This window comes from Dermochelys coriacea, chromosome 1 (genome assembly GCF_009764565.3).
Source record: "Dermochelys coriacea isolate rDerCor1 chromosome 1, rDerCor1.pri.v4, whole genome shotgun sequence".
Classification (NCBI taxonomy): domain Eukaryota; kingdom Metazoa; phylum Chordata; order Testudines; family Dermochelyidae; genus Dermochelys; species Dermochelys coriacea.
The window spans coordinates 311,376,448-311,397,242 of NC_050068.2; the positions used below are offsets into that span (position 1 = coordinate 311,376,448).

General features: G+C 44.1%; 1 protein-coding gene across 2 annotated transcripts in view; it reads right to left on the reverse strand.

The window, feature by feature from the left end:
- The window catches only part of IQUB (IQ motif and ubiquitin domain containing), a 58,599-nt gene that overhangs the window by 15,561 nt on the left and 22,243 nt on the right, over window positions 1-20,795 (reverse strand). For both annotated transcript variants that reach the window (XM_038406732.2, XM_043495845.1), the window contains exons 9-10: window positions 6,967-7,137; window positions 5,679-5,855 (exon numbers count right to left, since the gene is read on the reverse strand). In XM_038406732.2, coding sequence (XP_038262660.1) covers window positions 5,679-5,855; window positions 6,967-7,137 — 348 coding nt within the window. The remainder of the gene's footprint in view (window positions 1-5,678; window positions 5,856-6,966; window positions 7,138-20,795) is intronic.

Below are 20,795 nucleotides of genomic sequence, written 5' to 3' on the forward strand. Positions count from 1 at the left end.
CCCTCCAACAACAACACAGGATGCAGCCACCATGTGAGGGACAACAGGATGCAGGTCCAATTCCCTGAGTACGCAGTCTATGTTGTGTCTGTTGGGGATGTAGATCGATGCCAGCCAGGCCTGTAGAGGTCTAAGATGAAGCCAAGCATGCCGGCTGCCATGTAGCCCAACAACCTGGTGGTGAGAGGGTGGGCTCACGTGTAAGAGATTAAGTCTGTCATGGCTCGGAATCAGGCCTTGGGGAAGAAGGCTCTGGCCTGAGTGGAGTCGAGTGGAGTCGCCCCAATGAACTCTATTGTGCTGCACCGGAATTAAAGTTGATTTTTCCTTGTTTATTAACAGACCTAGATTATGACAGGTGGAGTGAACTACACTGAGATGACATCGCACTTCATCCCGGGAACAGCCCTTGATGAGCCATTTGTCAAGGTACGGATAAAACTGGACATCCCAACACCTCAAGTAAGTGGCCATTGGTGCCATGCACTTTGTAAACAGTCTCGGGGCTGATGAGAGACCAAAAGGCAGTGCTGTGAATTGGAAATGGCACTGGCCCACTGCAAAATGGAAGAACAGCCTATGTAATTGAAAAATGGAGATATGGAAATAAGCATCCTTCAAGTTGATGGTGGCATACCAATCGCCTAGATCCAGGGAGGGAATAATGGAGGCCAGGGAGACCATGCGGAACTTCAACTTTCTGAAATGCTTATTGAGGCGTCGCTGATCTGGGATAGGTTGCAGCCCCCTTTCGCTTTCAGGACTAGGAAATACTGGGAGTAGAATCCTTTCCCCCTCATTTCCCGAGGTACCTCTTCTACTGCCCCCAGACATAGGAGGTTCTCTACCTCTTGGGAGGGAGGGGCGGCCAGGAACTGTAGGGTGTAGCCCGAAGATATTATGTCGAGCACCCAACGGTCCAAGGTTACTTGTGAACAAGATCACCGGAAGGGGTGCAGGTGATTGAGGAAAAAATAGGAGGGTGGATCCTGGAATCTGACTGGGGTGCTGTTCTTAAGCACACCCTCAGAATGCCTGTCTCTGGCCCCTCAGTGTCTCAAAGGGCCCAGTTGAGCAGGTGAATGGGAGGACGAGGGGCAGCACTGATTAAGCCCCTTGTCTCTGTCCTTTTTCCTATAGGTGCTGTGTCAGGAAGGCCGCCGGGACATAGGAGGAGGAGGAGGAAGAGAAAGAGAAGGTGGAGGAGGCTCGAACTGCTTTCTAGCCTGATGTGGAGTGTGGAGGCCCAGAGAGCATAGGGTGGGACAGGATTCTTTAAGACTGTGCAGCCTTGCATCTGTGAGCTCAAAGAAGAGCTCTGCTCCCTCAAATGGGAGGTCCTGAATAGCAGACTGCATCTTCTGGGATAAACCCGAGGAGTGCAGCCAAGAGTTGCCCCTCATCACCACTACAGGGGCCACAACCCTGGCCACCGAGCCTGTAGCATCCCAGACCATCCTGGAGGCCTCTTGCAACTGCTTTATCCTCCACTATCGTGACAAACTCCTGTGCCTGGTCCTGTGGGAGGGCCTCCTTGAACTTGCCAAGGGAGTTTCACAGTCTTAAAATTGTACCTGCCCAACAGGGCCTGATGATTAGATATCCAAAATTGCAGACTGGCCATCGAATAAATCTTTCTATCAAAAAGATCTAGTCTCTTGGCGTCTTTTTTCTTTGGCTGTCCCTCTCATTAACTGCGGACACAACCAGTGACCCAGCTGGCGGGTGCGCATAGAGGTATTCAAACCCCTTTGTGGGGACATAATACATCTTTTTTGCCTCTTTGGAAGTGGGCGGAGTGGAAGAGGGGGTCTGACATAAAGCCTTAGCAATCTTGAGGACCTCTGGGTGGACTGGTAGCATGATGTGGGCTAGGGTAGTGGAAGAGATGATGTTGAAGAGGCTCCTCCAACTCCTCAATTTCCAGGTTTAGGTTGGCAGACACCCTTTTAAGGAGAGCTAGGTGCTCTTTAAAATAGCCAGTCGGATTATCAGTCTGGGAAAGGCTGCCACCGCTTTGTCCGGTGAGGAAGATAATGAGGGCATTGCAGAGGGACGGGTGGATTCCCCGTCCCCTTCCCCTTCCTCTTCTGGGGAAGGCTGTCTAAGCATCCTGCTGTGTTGCCCTTGTTTCAGGCTCCGCACTGTGCTTTGAACCTGGTGTCAGTGGTGCCAGGGATGGTTTGTCTGAGGCTGCCAGCAAGGAGTGCTGGGAATATGGAACTGGCATCATTGGCATGCCCCAAGGGTTCCAACAAGGCCATTGAGTAGATCATTGGCCCTGCTGCCATGCCGCTGCCACTGAAGTTGTGCCAGTTTCCAGAGTTGATGGGGATCCATGCCTTCTGGCCAGGGGCTGAACTCCAGTTCCAACTTGGACTATTCCCCTTCCGGTGACCAAGATGGGTCTGTGGAAGCCTGTGTCTGCCATCTGACTCTTGGCGGAGACCGATGCCTAGAAGGTGGAGATAAGCATCTGTCTGTCGAGCAGTACTAGGGCAGCGGAGACCCGTGCTGCGACAGTGAGTGGTCCCGCGCCGGTGGGGACCGATGCCTGGGAGATCGTCTAAGCGATGGAGACCTGCGCCGGGGAAATCTCTGGCAAGAGGTTGGCCAGTACTAAGAGTACAGCGACCAGTGCCTCGATTCCTGTGTTCTATGCCTCGTGGAAGGGGAGCATGGTGCTGGAGACCTGGGTCTTCTGGCCAGAGACAGAGGTTGCAGGAACAGAGTCCTAGGTTGTGGGGACGGGGATGTATGCCTACGATCCAGGGATTGATGGCGATCCACCACTCTCTTGGGGGAGGTCCCATGGCTAGCTTGCCCTTGGATTACATTGCAGGGCCTTAGCCACATCCAGCTCCTGGAGCTGAATCTGCGGTACTGGCAGGCCCATGAGGTCTTTGGCCACCTGGGCAGCTTCAGGCATCGAAGGTGCCAGTGGCAGCTGGGGTCCCCTGTCGCTCCGAGGAGTCACAGGCAGACCCCTGGTTGGGCTAGGGTGTCTGACTGTAGCGATACCCCTATAGCTCCAGGGTGGGCATGCGGCCTGAACTAGGTCCTTTGCTAAGAGCCCCTGTGCCCTCCTTTGATGGCGCTGGGAAGCCTCTTTTCTTTTGCCACTTTTTGGGCACTGGCGAGGTGCCAGGCAGAGCCCGTTGCTGGTGGGGGGGCTCAGCACTGACATAAGGTGCTAGGAGCAGAGTCTGATCAGGAGCTTCAACGCCGGATGAAGTGCAGCCTCCAAAAGGAGGGCCTTCAAGTGGATATCCCACTCCTTTTGGGTTCAGGGACAAAAGTTCTTGCAAATCCTGCACTTGTTCTTTATATGGGATTCCCCCAAGCACGTCAAACAGCTGCTGTGGGGATCACTAACAGGCATCGGCCTGTTGTATGATGAACATGCTTTGAAGCCTGGGGAACAGGGCATGCTGGGATTCTAAACTAACAACTAACACTTAACTAAATGACTAACTACGTACCTAAGCACTATATTCAAAGAAGATAGACAATGGGCTGTTAAGAACTGCTAACGTTCTATGTAAGATAAGGCACTCCAACCAATCGTCACGGAAGGTAAGAAGGAACTGAGAGGGTATAGGGCCGGCAGCGCCTAATATACTGACGCATGAGCGCAGCACTCCAGGGGGCACCACTGCCAACCCTATATATACACCGCTATGGCAAAAATCTTAGACGACTGTGCTCATGGACACGCATACACCTAGAATGGAATCGACATGAGCAAGCACTCGAAGAAGAAAATAAAGATGTCGTATGTGCTTCTTCACTCTCACCATGCTCTGCAGGACCTGTGGGGAAATGGTGTGGACAGGGACCAGGCCCAGATCTCTAATTGGGCTACTTTAATCAGCTTGGCAAGTCAGTCCCCATGTTTGGCCAGTTGTCATTTTGAATGTGCTCCTCTGCTTGTCTCCTCCGCCTGGATGCCATTTAGCAGCCATCTTGTTTGTGATGTTGTCTGTAGCACAGGCCAATTAGAAGGCCTGTGGCACCAAATACAAACATAACTACATCTGTAATGTTTAACCCACCTGCAGATAACCTGATTCCTCAGAAGAGACAGATCTCACCCCCACAAAGCTTGGCTATGACTGAGCTGCCGTTTGCCCTGACTACCACAAAGTTACTGCCTCCAGGTCTTCTGTCCCTACTCCCTGTTGCTGCATAGCCACTACATGCTGGTTACTGATACCAAGTCACAGCTTACTGGGTCCCCCTACTCTGGATGCCAACAAATCCCCAAGGGATGGGGTACTCAACTAGCTCCTGTTGGTTTCTAAGTAAAAGAAATCTGCCTGTATGCCTGCAACAAGGCAGAAAGTAGATGTAAAGAGCAGAAGCAGCAGCAATACCACCCTAGAATCACAGGAGGAGCAAATGTATAGGCAGCAACCTGATCCCCACCCAGGGGAAGGTGAGCACGCCAGGTCCAGTGAAGCATCATACCCCACACAAGGCAAACTGAGCATAATGAAGCCTGGGGCCATCCAGGACCCACTGAGGAGAAGTCAAGCTCAGCAAAGCATCTGTGTCAAACGGTTGAAGCTTTTTATCCAGACTTTAGTCTAAGTAGGAAGTGGAGCAGGTTGGTTAGATTGATTGTTCACTAGCTTCTTCACCACGCCGTAGGTGTAGCCCCTTTTCATGAGAGAATCATGGGTCATACAGTTTTAAGAGAGGGGTGGATGTGGCTGTGTTGTGTTGAAATTATCCAGTATAGGCACTTTCCCCATTTGTGCATCCAACTATGATATTTCTGCAGCATTGCTCCACTACATCCTATTTACCCAGGAGCCCGGAAGATAAGGATCTTAGACTACATCTTGTTGTTTAATGAATCAGTTGTTTCACTGAATCAGTACTGTCTCTAATGGCATGGTAAGTATAGTAATTTGTACATATATTTATGTGGTCATAAGCCTTATCAAACATCTTTAATTTTGTACAATATACAGCTTTTGAGAATACTATTACAGAAGCACACAACAATTAAGTCTATTGGTCAGGCTTTCATTATATCCCACGTTGACTACTGCAATCTCTTCCTTCTTTGGCCTCCCTAAAACTCTCGTTTTCCCGCTCCAGTCCAAACAAAATGCTGCACTGAAAGTCATCTTCCTGCTAATCATTTTGATCAAGTCTCTCTCTCTGAATCTCTCTGCTAGTTCCCCATTTGATATTGCATCAATTGTAAGTGTCTTGTCACCACCTTCAAAGTTCTACATAATTCTGCTGCTTCCTACTTACCTAAGCTTACCTTACTTCACTCCCTACAGCTCTTGTGCTCTGCCAATACTCCCACACGGAGCACCCATTGGTTAGTCTCAAAAAAAACCCACCTCCATGTCTTCTTCCATTTATGCAGTATACCTTCCTGAGCTCATCTGTGAGGCTTCTACCTTTTCCACATTTTAGTTCCTCTTGAAAACCCCCCTGCAGTTCTACCTATGGCCAATCTTATATTAATAAAAAGAAAAAAGCATATGATGTTTCCCATTTCCTCTCTCCCATTACCTTGTGCCTGACGGCCCATCCTTAAAACTGCGAGTTCCTTGGTAGAAAGACTAATTTTTGCTTCTCTGCCTGTAAACACTGAGCATATAGTGAACTCTACCACAGACAAATATCAGAATCATAATAGAAAGGAGAAATACCTTAAGTACTCTAGCAACCTCAGGGTTAAAGATTGGAGTTTTAATATACTGAAGAAATAATGTGCATATTCTTTTTCTGAGTCCTTCTAAATTGCATTCTTTCACACCTCGCATCATAAGATCAGCTTCTCTGTCAATTAATTCCACTATTTCATGGGTGAGTTTACAGTCATGTTCCTACACAAACAAAATAAAGTTACAACAGGGATGTTGCTGATAAGTATATATATACATATATAGCTATGTGTGTGTGTTATATATAACACCAACAAAATCAGCATAATATTCTCTGGTGAAATCCCTGCAGGTTTGACAGAGAATTATACAGTAGAAAAATGTTCTCTTCTGATGCTACCAACCTTCCTCTACCACTATCTCAAAAATACAGAAAGGGAGACGGATAGTAACAGGTGAATGATGCCGCTTAAATTCAACCTTCTTTCCTCCAATAAAAATCCTGATTCTACAGTAATTCCAGTTTTCCCAGAATGCAGGATTTGATCTGGATCATTATTATTGTGAAAACAACAAAAACCAAAACTATAAGCTCCTGCTGTGGGCTCAGACAGCAGCAGTTGATTGACGAGCACTATTTCTAGAGCTGTTCTGACTTTAGGCCCAATTCTGATTCCATCAAAGCCAAGGCAAAATACTCACTTTGGCTTCGATAAGATCAGGATCAGGCTCTTCTATTCTATTTAGGTGCAAGTACCATCACCAAGGTACCCAAGTGCCTTCATGATGTTCAAACAAGGACATTTTTTTAAAAAAAATCCTGTTAATTTTTTCCTCACTAAAAAGGGAGAGGAAATCAAAGTTTGTGAGACAGAAAAATTACAATCCAAACTAAGAGACATTTCATAACCAAGTTTCTGAAAAGGTATTTTGAATACTGCAGCACAAAAAAATGAATGAAAATAAATGACATTAGAAGTATCTCTCCCAGTTTTATCCAATTACTGTAATTATTAAACTTCATATTAAAACTGTATTAACATTTAACAAAAATTTAACATCACAGTGGAGAGTTATAACTTTAAAATTATCTTAAGAAATGAATACTTATCATGCAAAGCGATAGTGAAACTTGAATGTATATTAAATTGACCTTTCCTAATTTAACAAATAGCACTGGTTAGCACACCAGGCTTTCGTTCATGCCACCACATCCTCACAACTGTTTGCCAAGAGAAACCTTGCTGATGTGTCCGCACCAATTAAATGACTATGGCTCTAGGTATGGAATGTATAACCAAAAGTTAAACTTAAGGGGAAGACCAAAATGTACCTTCACTGTATGTTTGAGTGTTAACAGCACATCCAGCCTCTCATCTTTTGGGAGGTCTTTCATACTAATGCTGCGGTAGATCTCAAGCAGTTCTCTAGCACGTAGTGTAAACCGTGTATCCATTTCAGTTATTTTTCCATCATATGCTTTCCATCTCTTTGGTTCTGCACACTTGAGAAACAATTTGTATCAATCAGAGTTATTTTAATTTGATCAACAGCCAAAAAAGTACATTGTGTTTCAAAAAGTCTTACCATAATAAACAAGGAGTCAGCTTTAACACTTATCTAATACAGAAGGCTCTTTCTACCACCAATATTTTCACAATATATATTGTACCCAGAGTAAAGTTTCAATATTATATGACTTGTAAAAAACAAAACAAAAACAGGCCGTAATAATTCAGACTTACAACATACTAAAAATAAAGGACATTCTCCCACAGAGAAATGCTCTGTTAGTTTAAAATGAACTTACTGAAAGTGGTACTGGAATACACGCTCAAGATATGATCCTGCAGTCGTTAATCAGGCAAAACTGCCACTAAAGTTAATGGGAGAATTGCCTGTAAGGACTGCAGTCTTAAGCCCTTAAAGCCTATTGTGCTGTGGAATATTTTCTGGGAGACGTTATTTAAGATGAAACATTGTTATGACTGGGTTGTAAAAATGGCCAGTTTACATATATATTGGGTCCAAGCAATCTTCCCTCAGTCAATCAGTCAAGTATTTATAATTCTGATAATGGTAGTTCTTGGCATTTTTCTTCCATTCATAAATTTGGGGAAGATCAAGCCCTGTAATAGGGGTTGCTATTGCTGGACCTAAAGTTCTCTGTCTCCCAGAACCAAGCACCCTTGCCCCTACCAATGTCACTGCTCTAGTTCTAGGAAGGTGGTGCACTGGGGAAAAACTCCACTGCCCACTCTGCACGTTACAGGAAATTTAAACTGTCTGCCAACACAACCTGCTGAGCAATCCTTGTGTTCTGTGCTTTGCCAACGACCAGAGCCAGCAATGTGGAGGAGGCGCCTTTTGATGAACTGCTCTTGCTTGTGCTTTTACTTCTGTGTCAGGAAACTGGCAAAGCATCTGCAAGGTGCTGGTGGACATTTCAGTGGCATTTTCTGTCTAACCAAAGGTACCTGATGGATCTGTAGGAGGAGGCAGTGGCAGAGGAGAATCCTGGTATTGTAGACTCTCACTGGCAGATGCTGCTCAGTATAATTGGCAAAGCTGCCGATACCCCCTATGTAGACTGCTGCTTCTGGTGCAGGGCCACAAGCACAGACAGGTGAGACCACATTGTCATGCAGACCTGGAATGACCAGCAGTGGGACCAGAACTTTTGCATGAAGAAAGCTACATTTCTGTAGCTTTGTGTGCAGCTTGCCTCCACCCTCCAAAAGAGACACACATGAGGTCACCTTGGCCAGTACGAAGTAGGTTTCTATAACTGTCTGGAAGCTGGCTAGCCTGCTACAGGTCCATTGCCAACCAGTTTGGGGTTGGAAAGTCGATTATCGATAAAGTGGTGGCAGAGATAACTGAAGCAATCAGGTGTGTGGTTTACCCCAAGGTGGTGGGCATTAAAGATATTCCAGAGGTAATTGCTGGCTTTGAAAGAATGGGGTTTGCTAACTTTGGTAGTGGTCTTTGGTAGTGGTAGTGGGATTCATGTGCCCATAGTTTGCCCTCCTTAAGGAGCACATAAGTACATAAACCACAAAGGGTACTACTCCATTGTTATGCAAACACTAGTGGACCACAGAGGCAGATTTATGAGTGTCAGTGTGGGCTGTACAGGAAAAGTTCACACTGCCAGACTTTTTCATCACTCAGGAATCTACATTCATGGACAGACCGGGATACCAGTGCCACCAAATGACATTAATATAAACAATGTTACTGTTACCACTGTTATTTTGGGGGACCGTGTGTACCTTCTTTTGCCTTGGCTTCCAAAACTGTACCCTGATTTCAGAGGCCCTGGTGAAAAAAGGCTTAATTACACTCTCAGCAGGTGCAGAATGGTTGATGTATGTGCCTTTGGCACATTAATATCACATTGGAGGTGTTTACAAACCCATTTCGGATTCCAGTGGAATTAATGCTTGTGACAGTCTATACTATTATGGTCATCACTTTTACAAGACTATCATAAATTTTGTATAAAGTATGTCTTGTGAAGTAGCACTTGAAAAGTCATAATCTGCTGAGTATTATTGTCCTTGTAAAATGTGCATATCAACATTGTATAGGAAGTTATAATATTCTACTATATATCATTGTTAACATGCTCCAAGGGCCAGACAAGCAGGTCCAAACCAGTTTTTCAGAGACAAAGACTAACTGGCACCACAGCCAGGTGTTAAAGTGCAATCATCGGCTTAAGCAGCCATTCTTCAGCACTGGAAAGGTGTAAACAAGAAATTTACATTTAATCTCAGAGACCATTCAAACCTCAGATAACAAGACACTGTCTGTCTGCACCCCAGTGGGGGGTAATCCTCAAAGAGAAGAGAGGGTATAAGAATGAGAGACAATGGCCTCCACCTCACCTCTCCTCCTCCCATATCTCTGCTCATGACATCAATGATTCTCAAACAACTGAAATAAGGAGGTAGTGGTCCCAGGCTGTAAGGAGATGCAGACTGTGAAATTTATAACAGTGTATAATGAGACAAAACCTTTGCTTCTAAATTCACTTAGTTTGTTAAGTTAGATATTAGTTTCTGTATTACTCTTTTATTTTCTTTAGTAACCAATCCTGACTTTTAAGCATTATCACTTGTAATCACTTAAAATCTATCTTTCTGTAGGTATACTTATCTTATTGCTTTACCTTAACCACTAAGTTTGGATTAGAGTGTGTAGGAAACTCCATCTGTGATAACAAGGCTGGTGCATATATCATTTTCCTTTGCTGAAATGACAGATTTACCATGAGTTTGTATTGTCCAGGCGGGTACTGTGCAGTACAAGATTCACATTTTTGGTGTCAAGACTGGGGCTAAGAACATGTGGGTGTCGCCCTATATGTAAATCATGAGTGATTGATCAGAGTGTTTGTGTTTAACTGTGAGTCAATTTACATGCTAAAGGCTGTAAGCAGGCCAGTAGTGGATGTTCTGACAGCTAAGCAGTGTAAAAGGTATCCTAGGCTAGATAATTAAGGGCACACAGCTGTTCAACAGTCCAGATTGCATTCTGGGGAATGCCACAATGCTGTCCAAGTAACTCTGGCTTGCTGTGCTCTTCACAGCCTTTGTTAAGCCGGAGGTGTGCCATTTTCCCCTGAATGGACCTATGGCAGCAAGGGGATGCTGAACTGGTACCCTCAGCCAGAAAATGCAGCTACCACTGTGGGAGCTGGTTGCACCTGGTCAGCAGAACTAAGGGATGTGTTGTGTGCTCACATTATGGACTTGCATGGCCCAGTGGAAGAGGGGAAATAGTACTTGTATGAATGTGTTTTTTGGGGAGGAACAATTGGCTCATTGGAGGGGCAGTGTTTGGGAGAAGGGAAGTCCTGATGCCATGCAATACAAATCACAATGACATGAGGAACATGAGGAAAAATGAATTTGTATGTGGTTTGGGGGTTCATCATCACAGTGAAAGTCACGAACCCGTGAGCTTTAATCCCAGCTCTACCACTAACTGCTGTGAAGTGTTGAGCAAATCACTTAGCCTCTCTGTGACTCAGTTTCTCTCTCTGTTAAATAAGGATATTAATACTTTCCTATTTGTTGAACAGGGTTCTACAATTTAATTAGTGTTTAGACAGCATTTTAAATGGGTAAACCAGTAAACACTTCTTACTGCCTACTGCACAGGGGTGTTAGGAGGATAAATTCATGACATTTGTAAGGTACTCTGATATTATGGCAATAGGGGCCATATAACAAATGTGAATAGTGCATATTAGGAACTAAAAGACTGCAAAGCTTTATTTTAAAAAACAGTTTAATTTTCAAGTTATGTAGGCACAAAAAAGCAGAAAAAATTGAAAATAGGACTTTACAATTGCAAATTTGACCGATTCTTAACTATATTATCACTAGGTATGGAACTATAATTAAATGAGGTATTGTGTAGGGCTATAATTAAATGAAGTTCTGCTAACTGGAACTGATGGTCTGGAGCCAAAACTGATTAAGAAATCTTAAAGGAAACAGGACAGACCCTATAATGAAATCCTAAATCTCTGAATTAGAGCTGATAAACTCCTGCAAAACTGGAAACAAGCAATTTTTACTCTACCATGACAGAAGGTTTATTACTTTGTTTTGTCATGCATGCATGGTAAGACAAATCCTTTAAAAATGTTGTAAGAGTTACATTAGCCTGCATCATTAGATTCCAATGCCAAAAAAGTAGTCAGTTCTCTAATATTACACTAAGACAGTTAAATTCTTCTGATATGATTTTCCAGTGGTTATATGAATTCAATTTTTGGCCTCCCCCGCCAATTAAAAACTTGATCTTTGGCTCTCCTAGTTTGAGACTTGTTGTGTCAGGAAGAATTAAAGTGCAAGGTTCTCTTTAGGACATGCTGATTACAGCTAGTTGAGACAAATTTACAAAATGCATCCAATGAAGTGAGCTGTAGCTCATGAAAGCTTATGCTCAAATAAATTTGTTAGTCTCTAAGGTGCCACAAGTACTCCTTTTCTTTTTGCAAAACACTTAAGTGATCTAACAGTTTTATACAGTGCAGAAGGTCTCTAAAATTGGGTCACCAAATCTACAACAGCAGGGTTAAAAGTATGAAAATCTTGGTATAATCTGTCATTTTGGAATTTCTGATGATATTGTAAAGTGGTACTATAAAAATGAAATGATGCACCTAAATGTAACATGCAGCTCCTCTTTGAAGAAATAGTAATGTCATCACTATGAAAAGCAAGATTGTCAATGCTTGAGAATGAATCCCAAGCTCTCTGATTTCAGTCTTATTTTCATGTACTCATGATTGATGCAAGAAATTTAAAACTTGCTGATTTTTTTTAAAGCTCTCTCCTGCCTTTTAATTTGCTGGCAGCAATGTGGAATTTGCAATAATCCTGTTATCTGAATTGCTTCAGGGAGCAGGACTACTGTAATTGCACTCTACTGCCAGCACATAAAATCAAAGCAGAACATCAGAGGAGAGCAATACAAGAACACAAGCATGAAGAGAAGAAAAGAAAAAGGGAGACAACATAGAATGGGCACAGAAAAGGCAGTTGAGAAACAATACAAAGCCTGAAAACTATGAACACCATGAGCAACAGTCAGGGCCAGTTCTAGGATTTTTGCCACTCCAAGCAAAAAATTTTTGGCCGCCCCTGTTTTTTTGTCCCCCCAGCTCCACCCCAACTGCGCCCCTTCCCAACAACCCTGGCCCTGCCTCCTCCCCAGGGTGTGCCGCATTTCCCCCCCATTGCTTCCTGCAGCTCCCCCCCCGCAACCCCGCGCCCTAGCTCACCTCCGCTCTGCCTGCTCCCCTGAACATGCCGCCGCTCCGCTTCTCCCCCTCCCTCTCAGGCAAGGGAGATGCAGCACATTCAGGGGAGCAGGTGGAGTGGAGGTGAGCGAGGGTGGGGGGAGTGTAGGAAGTAATGGAGGGGAGTGGAACCGCACCCTACTCCAGCTCACCTCCGCTCCACCACTGCCGCCCGCCTCCCCCAGCGCGCCGCCACTTGGCTTCTCCTCCCTCCCTCCCAAGCTTGCCGTGCAAAACAGCTGTTTCGTGCGCTGCAAGTCTGGGAGGGATGGGGGAAGAAACGGAGCGGCGGCGCACTCAGGGGAGCAGGCAGAGGCAGAGTGGAGGCGAGCTGGGGCACATTTCTAGGGGCGGCATGGCCGTCGCCAGAATGCCGCCCCTAGAAATGTGCCGCCCCAAGCACCTGCTTGTTTTGCTGGTGCCTAGAGCCGGCCCTGGCAACAGTAAATAACAATAGTCATATAGCTCTTCCCTGAAGCACTCTCATGGCTATATTATGATTTTTATTGCTGTAAGGTATTACCCTTTTAAAACACATACAACAAATGAGGAAGTCCAATTTAAAAAGAGAAACAAAGGATTTGGAAGGGAAGGTAATAAATAGAGGGCCAAGAGAGGTCATTCTAAAAATACGTTAAAAGCACCATAACAATTAAAATTTAGAAGCAGGAAGGGATGAAATGAGAGATATTTCACAGGGGAGCAAGTTTCACACCACAAGACTATTGCAGCAAAAGTGCAATCGCCTGTAGCCTTCAAATATGATGGCGTGATCTTTAAATGGCAAGTGGGATGCGACTGCAGTTACATGTCCGTACAAGGTTCAAGTACCAGGCCTATAATGCAGTCAGGCCTAGTCTGTGAGAGGCAGACAAATGTAAAAAAAACCCACATAGCAGTATCATATGAACACTGTAATTAATGGTGCTACTGAATTGGGAATAAGCAAAAATGATGGAGAAGCCAAGTGACAGCCCAACAAAGAAGGAATTAAAATAATCAAGCCCAGTGTTTGCAAGGGCATTTATTACTGTTGTTAGGTTATCACTGAGACAATGTGGGTGAAGTAATAACTTTTATTGGATCAACTTCTGTCGGCAAGAGGGAAAAGTTTTTGTGCTTACACAGAGCTCTTCACTAGGACACTTTGGTTATCGTGACAAATATTGTATGTAACCTGCACAAATTCTGAAATTAAAGAAAGCAGCATTTCTGTATCATATCAAACACATGGCTTTCCACAGAAAGAGCACAATCAACAGGGATGCCAACATTCTAAACCTCAGTCACTTCCTCTCAAAGAATTCCCTCAACAAGTGAGGACACAAAAGAGCAAACGTTTCTACAAAACAACAAGACTGGTATTCCCAAGGTACTGGTACTCCCTAAGGAGGAGAAGCATCCAGCTGGTAATATCAAGCATTCTCCCAGAGCAGAAACTAAAGCTGCAGGATCCCTGGGTCAAGAGATATCCAGTTTTGTATGATTAGCAAAACAAGGATATTCTAACCCCTTGTCCAGAGATCATCTCATCAACAACATGAGTACCTGGAGTAAAACCATTTTTCAGTGTAGCCATTCTGTGGGCACTCTCTTCAACTCCCTAAAGAAACGTCTACGCCACACACTCAGCCCAGGTCTGTGGTACCTGGGCTTGGGAACTTGGTGTTTCCAAGCCCATGTTTGAGCGTCCACACTGCATTGCAAACCTGGGTTTACAATTGCTGGACCCAGGGGTCTGACAGTTGTGCTAACGCATCCATATTGCACTACAAAGACCTTTGGGTCTGTAGCTTGACCTGTGTCCACACTGCAAAATGACAGGGCTTGGATGCAAGTCATAGCAGGAGTTGGGGTCTGACCCTCCCCCCTAGTAGGGTCCTAGGACTTGAATGCTTGCCTGCACGAGTCAGACCGATTTGTGTGTGGATGGAAGAGGAGTTGGGGCTCAAACCTGAATCAAAGCCCAAGCTTAGTGTACTGCATAGACACAACTTAAATAAACTCAAGGAATTATTCTTCCAGGAAATCCTGTGCTTTGGCTGATCTGAACAATATCTGAGAGGACACCAATATCAGTGTTGATACAAGATCAGATAACTCAGTCATGAAATTCCCTATTAAATATGATGTGGCCCACACACTAGCAGAACCATCAACTTTTGTCTTGCATCATGGCCATAGGAGAAGATAAGAGATGGCCAGATGTTCAAATAACCTACTGCAGATACCGGTTTATCTCATGTATTTCTACAGTTATGCTGCACCCCCCTTTCATTCACCATGAGGTAGGTGAAGCATTCAATATCCACCTGGAACCAGCCATCCAAACTGGATCTCTGCATCATCATCATCCAACCAGATTTTAGTGGTCCACACCAATGTCTGGATAACATTCCACACAACAATCAAGAAGTAAAGTAAAGTTATTCAAAACAGATCTAACATTATCCATTCAAAAACTCATGCAGGAAGAACCTATGCTACCTGTTTCACTCTGAATTCACACATGAATTCTTCACAATGTGAGTCAAAGTTATTTGCTAAAGAAACCTAAAACCAGGAAACTTTTGCCATCCTTGAGAATCACCTGCTAACTCCCTCACCAATGTCATTTTCCCCACAAGGAACCACCTTTCATCTACCCCAACACTAAAAACACAAAAGGCAGGAATTCTCACTCTCATTACCTCAGTGTCTGATAGATGTATACATCACAAGGGAAATAACGATGAAGAAAACTCATATCCCCAAACATTCCAAACAAAAGAAAAACCACAAAAAATAAAACAAAAGTGGGGGAAAACTCACTAATTCTTCACTTAAAACATCAAAAGCCAAAGAAGACTTTGCCACAGACTCTTAATATAGAAATTAAAACAAAAAAAATTATTCATAAACTCAATCACACATAAAGATGCTCCAGAAACATAACCATTTGGGGGAAGAAAGGAACAAACAGGTAATGGGAAATAAAATGCATTTGCTGACCTCAGCACCCCACTCCCCGCCACAAATCACGGTACTCTGAAGGAACAGCTTTTTTCTTTGCTCTCCTGAGTTAACTATGGAGCTCCTGAGTGTACAAGTTGAAATTAAAATACAGAAGATGAAATTTGGGAACAATCTTCTTACACTTAAAAAAAGAGGAGTCTGCAAGGGGGAGAATATAATGGGTTTAGATTGAAAACCTATGTTCCAAGTTGGCTGTAAACTCTGCTGGGGAAGAAGCAGTGTAATATTTCATTAGAGAGCCACTGTTTGAACAGGTTTCAGAGTAGCAGCCGTGTTAGTCTGTATTCGCAAAAAGAAAAGGAGTACTTGTGGCACCTTAGAGACTAACAAATTTATTAGAGCATAAGCTTTCGTGAGCTACAGCTCACTTCATCGGATGCATTTGGTGGATGCATCCGATGTAGTGAGCTGTAGCTCATGAAAGCTTATGTTCTAATAAATTTTAGTCTCTAAGGTGCCACAAGTACTCCTCTACTGTTTGAACACTAAATAGACTTAACATTAAAAAGCAGAAGTAATATAGATCACTCATTTTTAGCAATATTAATGCTCAGAGAGGAGACTGGATAAAAACTCATGCTTTTGATACCAATTCCATGATTTTACTTAGCAAGTATCCTGATTTTTGTACTCTTGAAAAAGAGCAACATTGGGTGAGCCTATAGCATACATCAGTGTAGCAGAGTTATAGACCCACCTACTAATTCCCATCAACATTTCAGATTAGCTGTTCATAATGAGAAAGGTTAAATATATTATCTAATCAGTATCAGCTGAGCAGTTCTCTTGCTTTAGCTCATAAATGTTAACTTGAGTGCTCAACAGAATTCTATGTTCAGCAAAAAAAAAGACATTAAATAGCATGAAGTATTTGCTTCATACAATATTGCTATGCTTTGTTTTCAATCAAAGATGATAAACTGCAACTAAAATTCAAACATTTGAAAGTTATATTGAAATACTTCTGTTTTGTAGGAGGATAGTAACATCTGAAAGTGGGTAAATTAACTCAGCATATTACCATTTCTTTTGCATTCGGTCCCTTGCTGGCCACTTCTGGGGGCTGCCTGAGGTTAGTGCTGCCCACCTAGAGTCTGCATCCTGAACCCTCTCCCGCACCCCAAACCCCTGGCCCAGCCCTGAGCCCCATCCCGCACCCAAACTCCCTCCTAGAGCCCGCATCCCCTCCTGCACTCCAACCCCCTGACCCAGCCTTGAGCCCCCTCCTGCACCCAAACTCCCTCACAGAGCCCGCACCCCCTCCTGCACCCCATCCCCTTGCCCCAGCTCTGAGCACCTCCCATACTCTGAACCCATTGGCCCCAGCCCGGAGCCCCCTCTTGCACCCCAGCACTCCGAATCCCTTGACCCCAGCTCAGAGTCCGCACCCCCAGCTAGAGTCCTCACCCCCTCCTACACCCCAATCTCCAGCCCCAGCCTGGTGAAGTGAGTGAGGGTGGGGGAGAGTGAGTGATGGAGCGAGGGGTGATGGAATGAGTGGGGGCAGGGCCTCGGAGAAGGGGCGGGACAGGGGCAAGGCCTCAGGGAATGGGCAGGGCAGGGGTGGGGCAAGGGTGTTCGGTTTTGTTTAATTAGAAAGTTGGCAACCCTATTTCTACTTAAGGGGAAGATTAGGTCTTCACCATCTTTAAAGTATTACAGTGGATAAAAGCTATGATGACAAACTCTGGGCCAGATTTTCAGCTAATGTAAACCAGCATATTTCTGCTGAAGTCAAAGTATGCAGAGTTACTCTGAGAATCTAGCTTTCTGATTCAAAGGCCCACATTATCAATACATGGATCATGGAAGCACAGGCACAAAAATGCAAGCACTTACATAAGTAAACTAGCAACTAGACTCACATCCAGATAATTAAGAGCCTGACTTCCCTTTTGCCCACACAGCTGTGTGTGCAACCAAAGAACATAAGTGTGTAAAAGAGCCATGCAATTATACATGCATTTCTTCATATGTAAGAAGGCTTCTACCCGGGAAAATGGGGTTCTCAAAATCTAGAGTTGGTGATGGAAAATGGCACTAAGGCCCTGTCTTTTACAGAACTCTTCAAATCTTGATTTAAATCAAGTTACAGAGAATCCACCATCTACTTTAGTTCAAACCAGCAAGAGATCTATGCCCCAGGCTGCAAAGGAAAACAAAAAACAACCAGGGTCTCTGCCAGTCTTACTTAGGGGAGGAAATTCCTTCCTGACCCCAAATATGGAGATCAGTTAGACCCTGAACACGTGGGTGAGACCCACCAGCCAGATGCCTGGGAAAGAATTCTCTGTAGTAACTAAGAGCCTTCCCCATCTAATATCCCATCTACCATTTAATGAAATCTTTAGATTTACTGCACTTGGACTCACTGTCAGCTTGGTCTTAAAAAATAATGTAAGAATTCCTCTAGTTAAGTAAAAGTACAAGTACATTGTTTCTGATAATGCAAGCAACAAAACCAAGGAGAATGTTATGATGTTACATTTGCAGACCATGGCTAGCTGATCAAAAATCTGTACGTCTTCCAGCAAATTCTTTATTTTTATCTTTTTAATAAGCTTTACATATAACAAAATGCCAAATGAATCTCTCTGATAGTATTAGATACCACAAACACCATATTATGTAAATTTACATAAAATATCAATAGTAGCCAAATAAAACAATTGTAAGATAAAATTTACCCCAAAACTTTAGCAGCAAATGTTGTATTAAGAAAATTATGATTAATGACATTTCTCTCTCTCCTTGTGACCCTCCACATAACCCTTCTTTCTCTAGAGACAAGGGTCACAGTCTACTGAGCCATTTTCATCAGAAGCCAGCGAGAGAGGTGAGGAGAAGTTATCCTTCCTTGCACAGTCTCTGATGTCTCCCAGTCTCAGTGATTAATCAGGGGGCAAAGGTGGGGGGGGGGGAACCCGGGCCAACCCTCTACTCCGGGCTCCAGCCCAGGGACCCTAATAGTGTATCAGCTATGGTAGCTGACCTTTTAGAAACATGACATGTACAATTCCCTGGGCTACTTCCCCCACAGCAGCCCTCACTTCCTCAAGCTCCACTTCACCCTTACCTCAGGGCCTCCTTCCTTGTGCCTCATATGGTGTGTACTACTCAGCCTCTCCAACCGCGCAACTTCTTCTCACAGCTCCCGACATGCACACCCACCTGACTAACTGGGAGGCTTTTAACTAATTTCAGCCAGCCCCTGATTGGCTTCAGGTGTCCCAATCAACCTAGCCTTCTCCCTGCCTTCTGGAAAGTTCTTAATTGGCCCCAGGTGTCTTAATTGACCTGGAGCAGCTGCCATTTCACTTATCCTGGTACCAGGGATTTGTTTAGCCTGGAGCTAATATATCTATCTCCCACTACTCTTCCACAGCCATCTGGCCTTGCCCCGTCACACTGCTTTTATATCCTTATATCAGTGTTCCCCATAAGTAGGTTTCCAACAAATTAATTTTTTTGTAATGTTTAATAATTTTTTAGGTTTTCCATTTATTTTCTTTCACCTATTCTCTCTCAGATTCTCTCTTCTGATTCTGTGTCACTTTTTGTATTATTTTTCTCTTCCCTGTCTATATCTTCTATCAGTATGGTTTATTATACATTTTAGATATCTTTTGGTTCCTTCCTCTCATCTCTTCATTCGTTGAAATTCTATTAAAAATCCTTCTCTCCCTTTTCACATTTTCTCTCCTTACCACATCCACTCATTAGGTAACCTCTGCTAAGTTTCAAAAGGTCTTCACTTGGCTCAAACATTCTCCCCTGTTCCCATAACAGGGTTGAGGTCATCCCAAAGAATCTCTTTTCCACTCATCCCAAATTGACAGGGTCAGAAAAACACTGAAGAGTGTCTGCCAACCTCATGCAGTATTATGGTTGTCACACTACTACCTTAGTACTTCTCAGTCCTTCACAGCTGTTTAAGCTTTTCTGGTCCATTTGTAGAAAGGAACAGAATATTACTACATCTCCTAGCTAAGAGTAATGGAGATTTCTAAGAGCTTCATGCTGAGTTTTAACATTAACGTACCTTTATGTCATCTCTGTTAGGTAAGTATCCCCATTTTACAAATTAGAAAACTGAGGCACAGAACGGTTAAGTTACCTTTCTAAAGTCAGACAGGAATAAAATCCAGGGATGAAATCCTGCCCCCACTAAAGTCAGTGAGAGTTTTGACACTGAGTTCAATGAGGCCAAGATGCCACCCAAGGTGTCCTGACTTTCTGTCCTGTGCATTGAACCATAAGTAAATCCTTCCTTCCAACTAAGAGGCAGGAATGTCTGGCAGCTGCAGCCTGTGCTGCATTGGGAATCACTGCTATGTCTGGTTCCTGTAGAATAAAATGTTTAGAGTGAAGAACGGCTAACAAGTCATTCTTCTCCTGAGCCAAAACTCCTAAGTAATCTGTGGTTAAAAAGAGCAACTACTTCACATTTGGGGACAATGTATACCTTCAAATCAGCGGCACTTCTATGGGTACCCGCATGGCCCCATATTATGCCAACATTTTTATGGCTGACTTAGAACAACACTTCCTTAGCTCTCGTCCCCTAATGCCCCTACTCTACTTGCGCTACATTGATGACATCTTCATCATCTGGACCCATGGAAAAGAAGCCCTTGAGGAATTCCACCATGATTTCAACAATTTCCACCCCACCATCAACCTCAGCCTGGACCAGTCCACACAAGAGATCCACTTCCTGGACACTATGGTGCTAATAAGCGATGGTCACATAAACACTATCCTATACCGGAAACCTACTGACCGCTATGCCTAACTAGATGCCTCCAGCTTTCATCCAGACCATACCACACAATCCATTGTCTACAGCCAAGCTCTATGATACAACCGCATTTGCTCCAACCCCTCAGACAGAGACCAACACCTACAAGCTCTCTATCAAGCGTTCTTATAACTACAATACCCACCTGCTGAAGTGAAGAAACAGATTGACAGAGCCAGAAGAGTACCCAGAAGTAACCTACTACAGGACAGGCCCAACAAAGAAAATAACAGAACGCCACTAGCCATCACCTTCAGCCCCCAACTAAAACCTCTCCAATGCATCATCAAGGATCTACAACCTATCCTGAAGGACGATCCATCACTCTCACAGACCTTGGAAGACAGGCCAGTCCTTGCTTACAGACAGCCCCCCAACCTGAAGCAAATACTCACCAGCAACCACACACCAGAACCACTAACCCAGGAACCTATCCTTGCAACAAAGCCTGTTGCCAACTCTGTCCACATATCTATTCAGGGAATACCATCATAGGGCGTAATCACATCAGCCACACTATCAG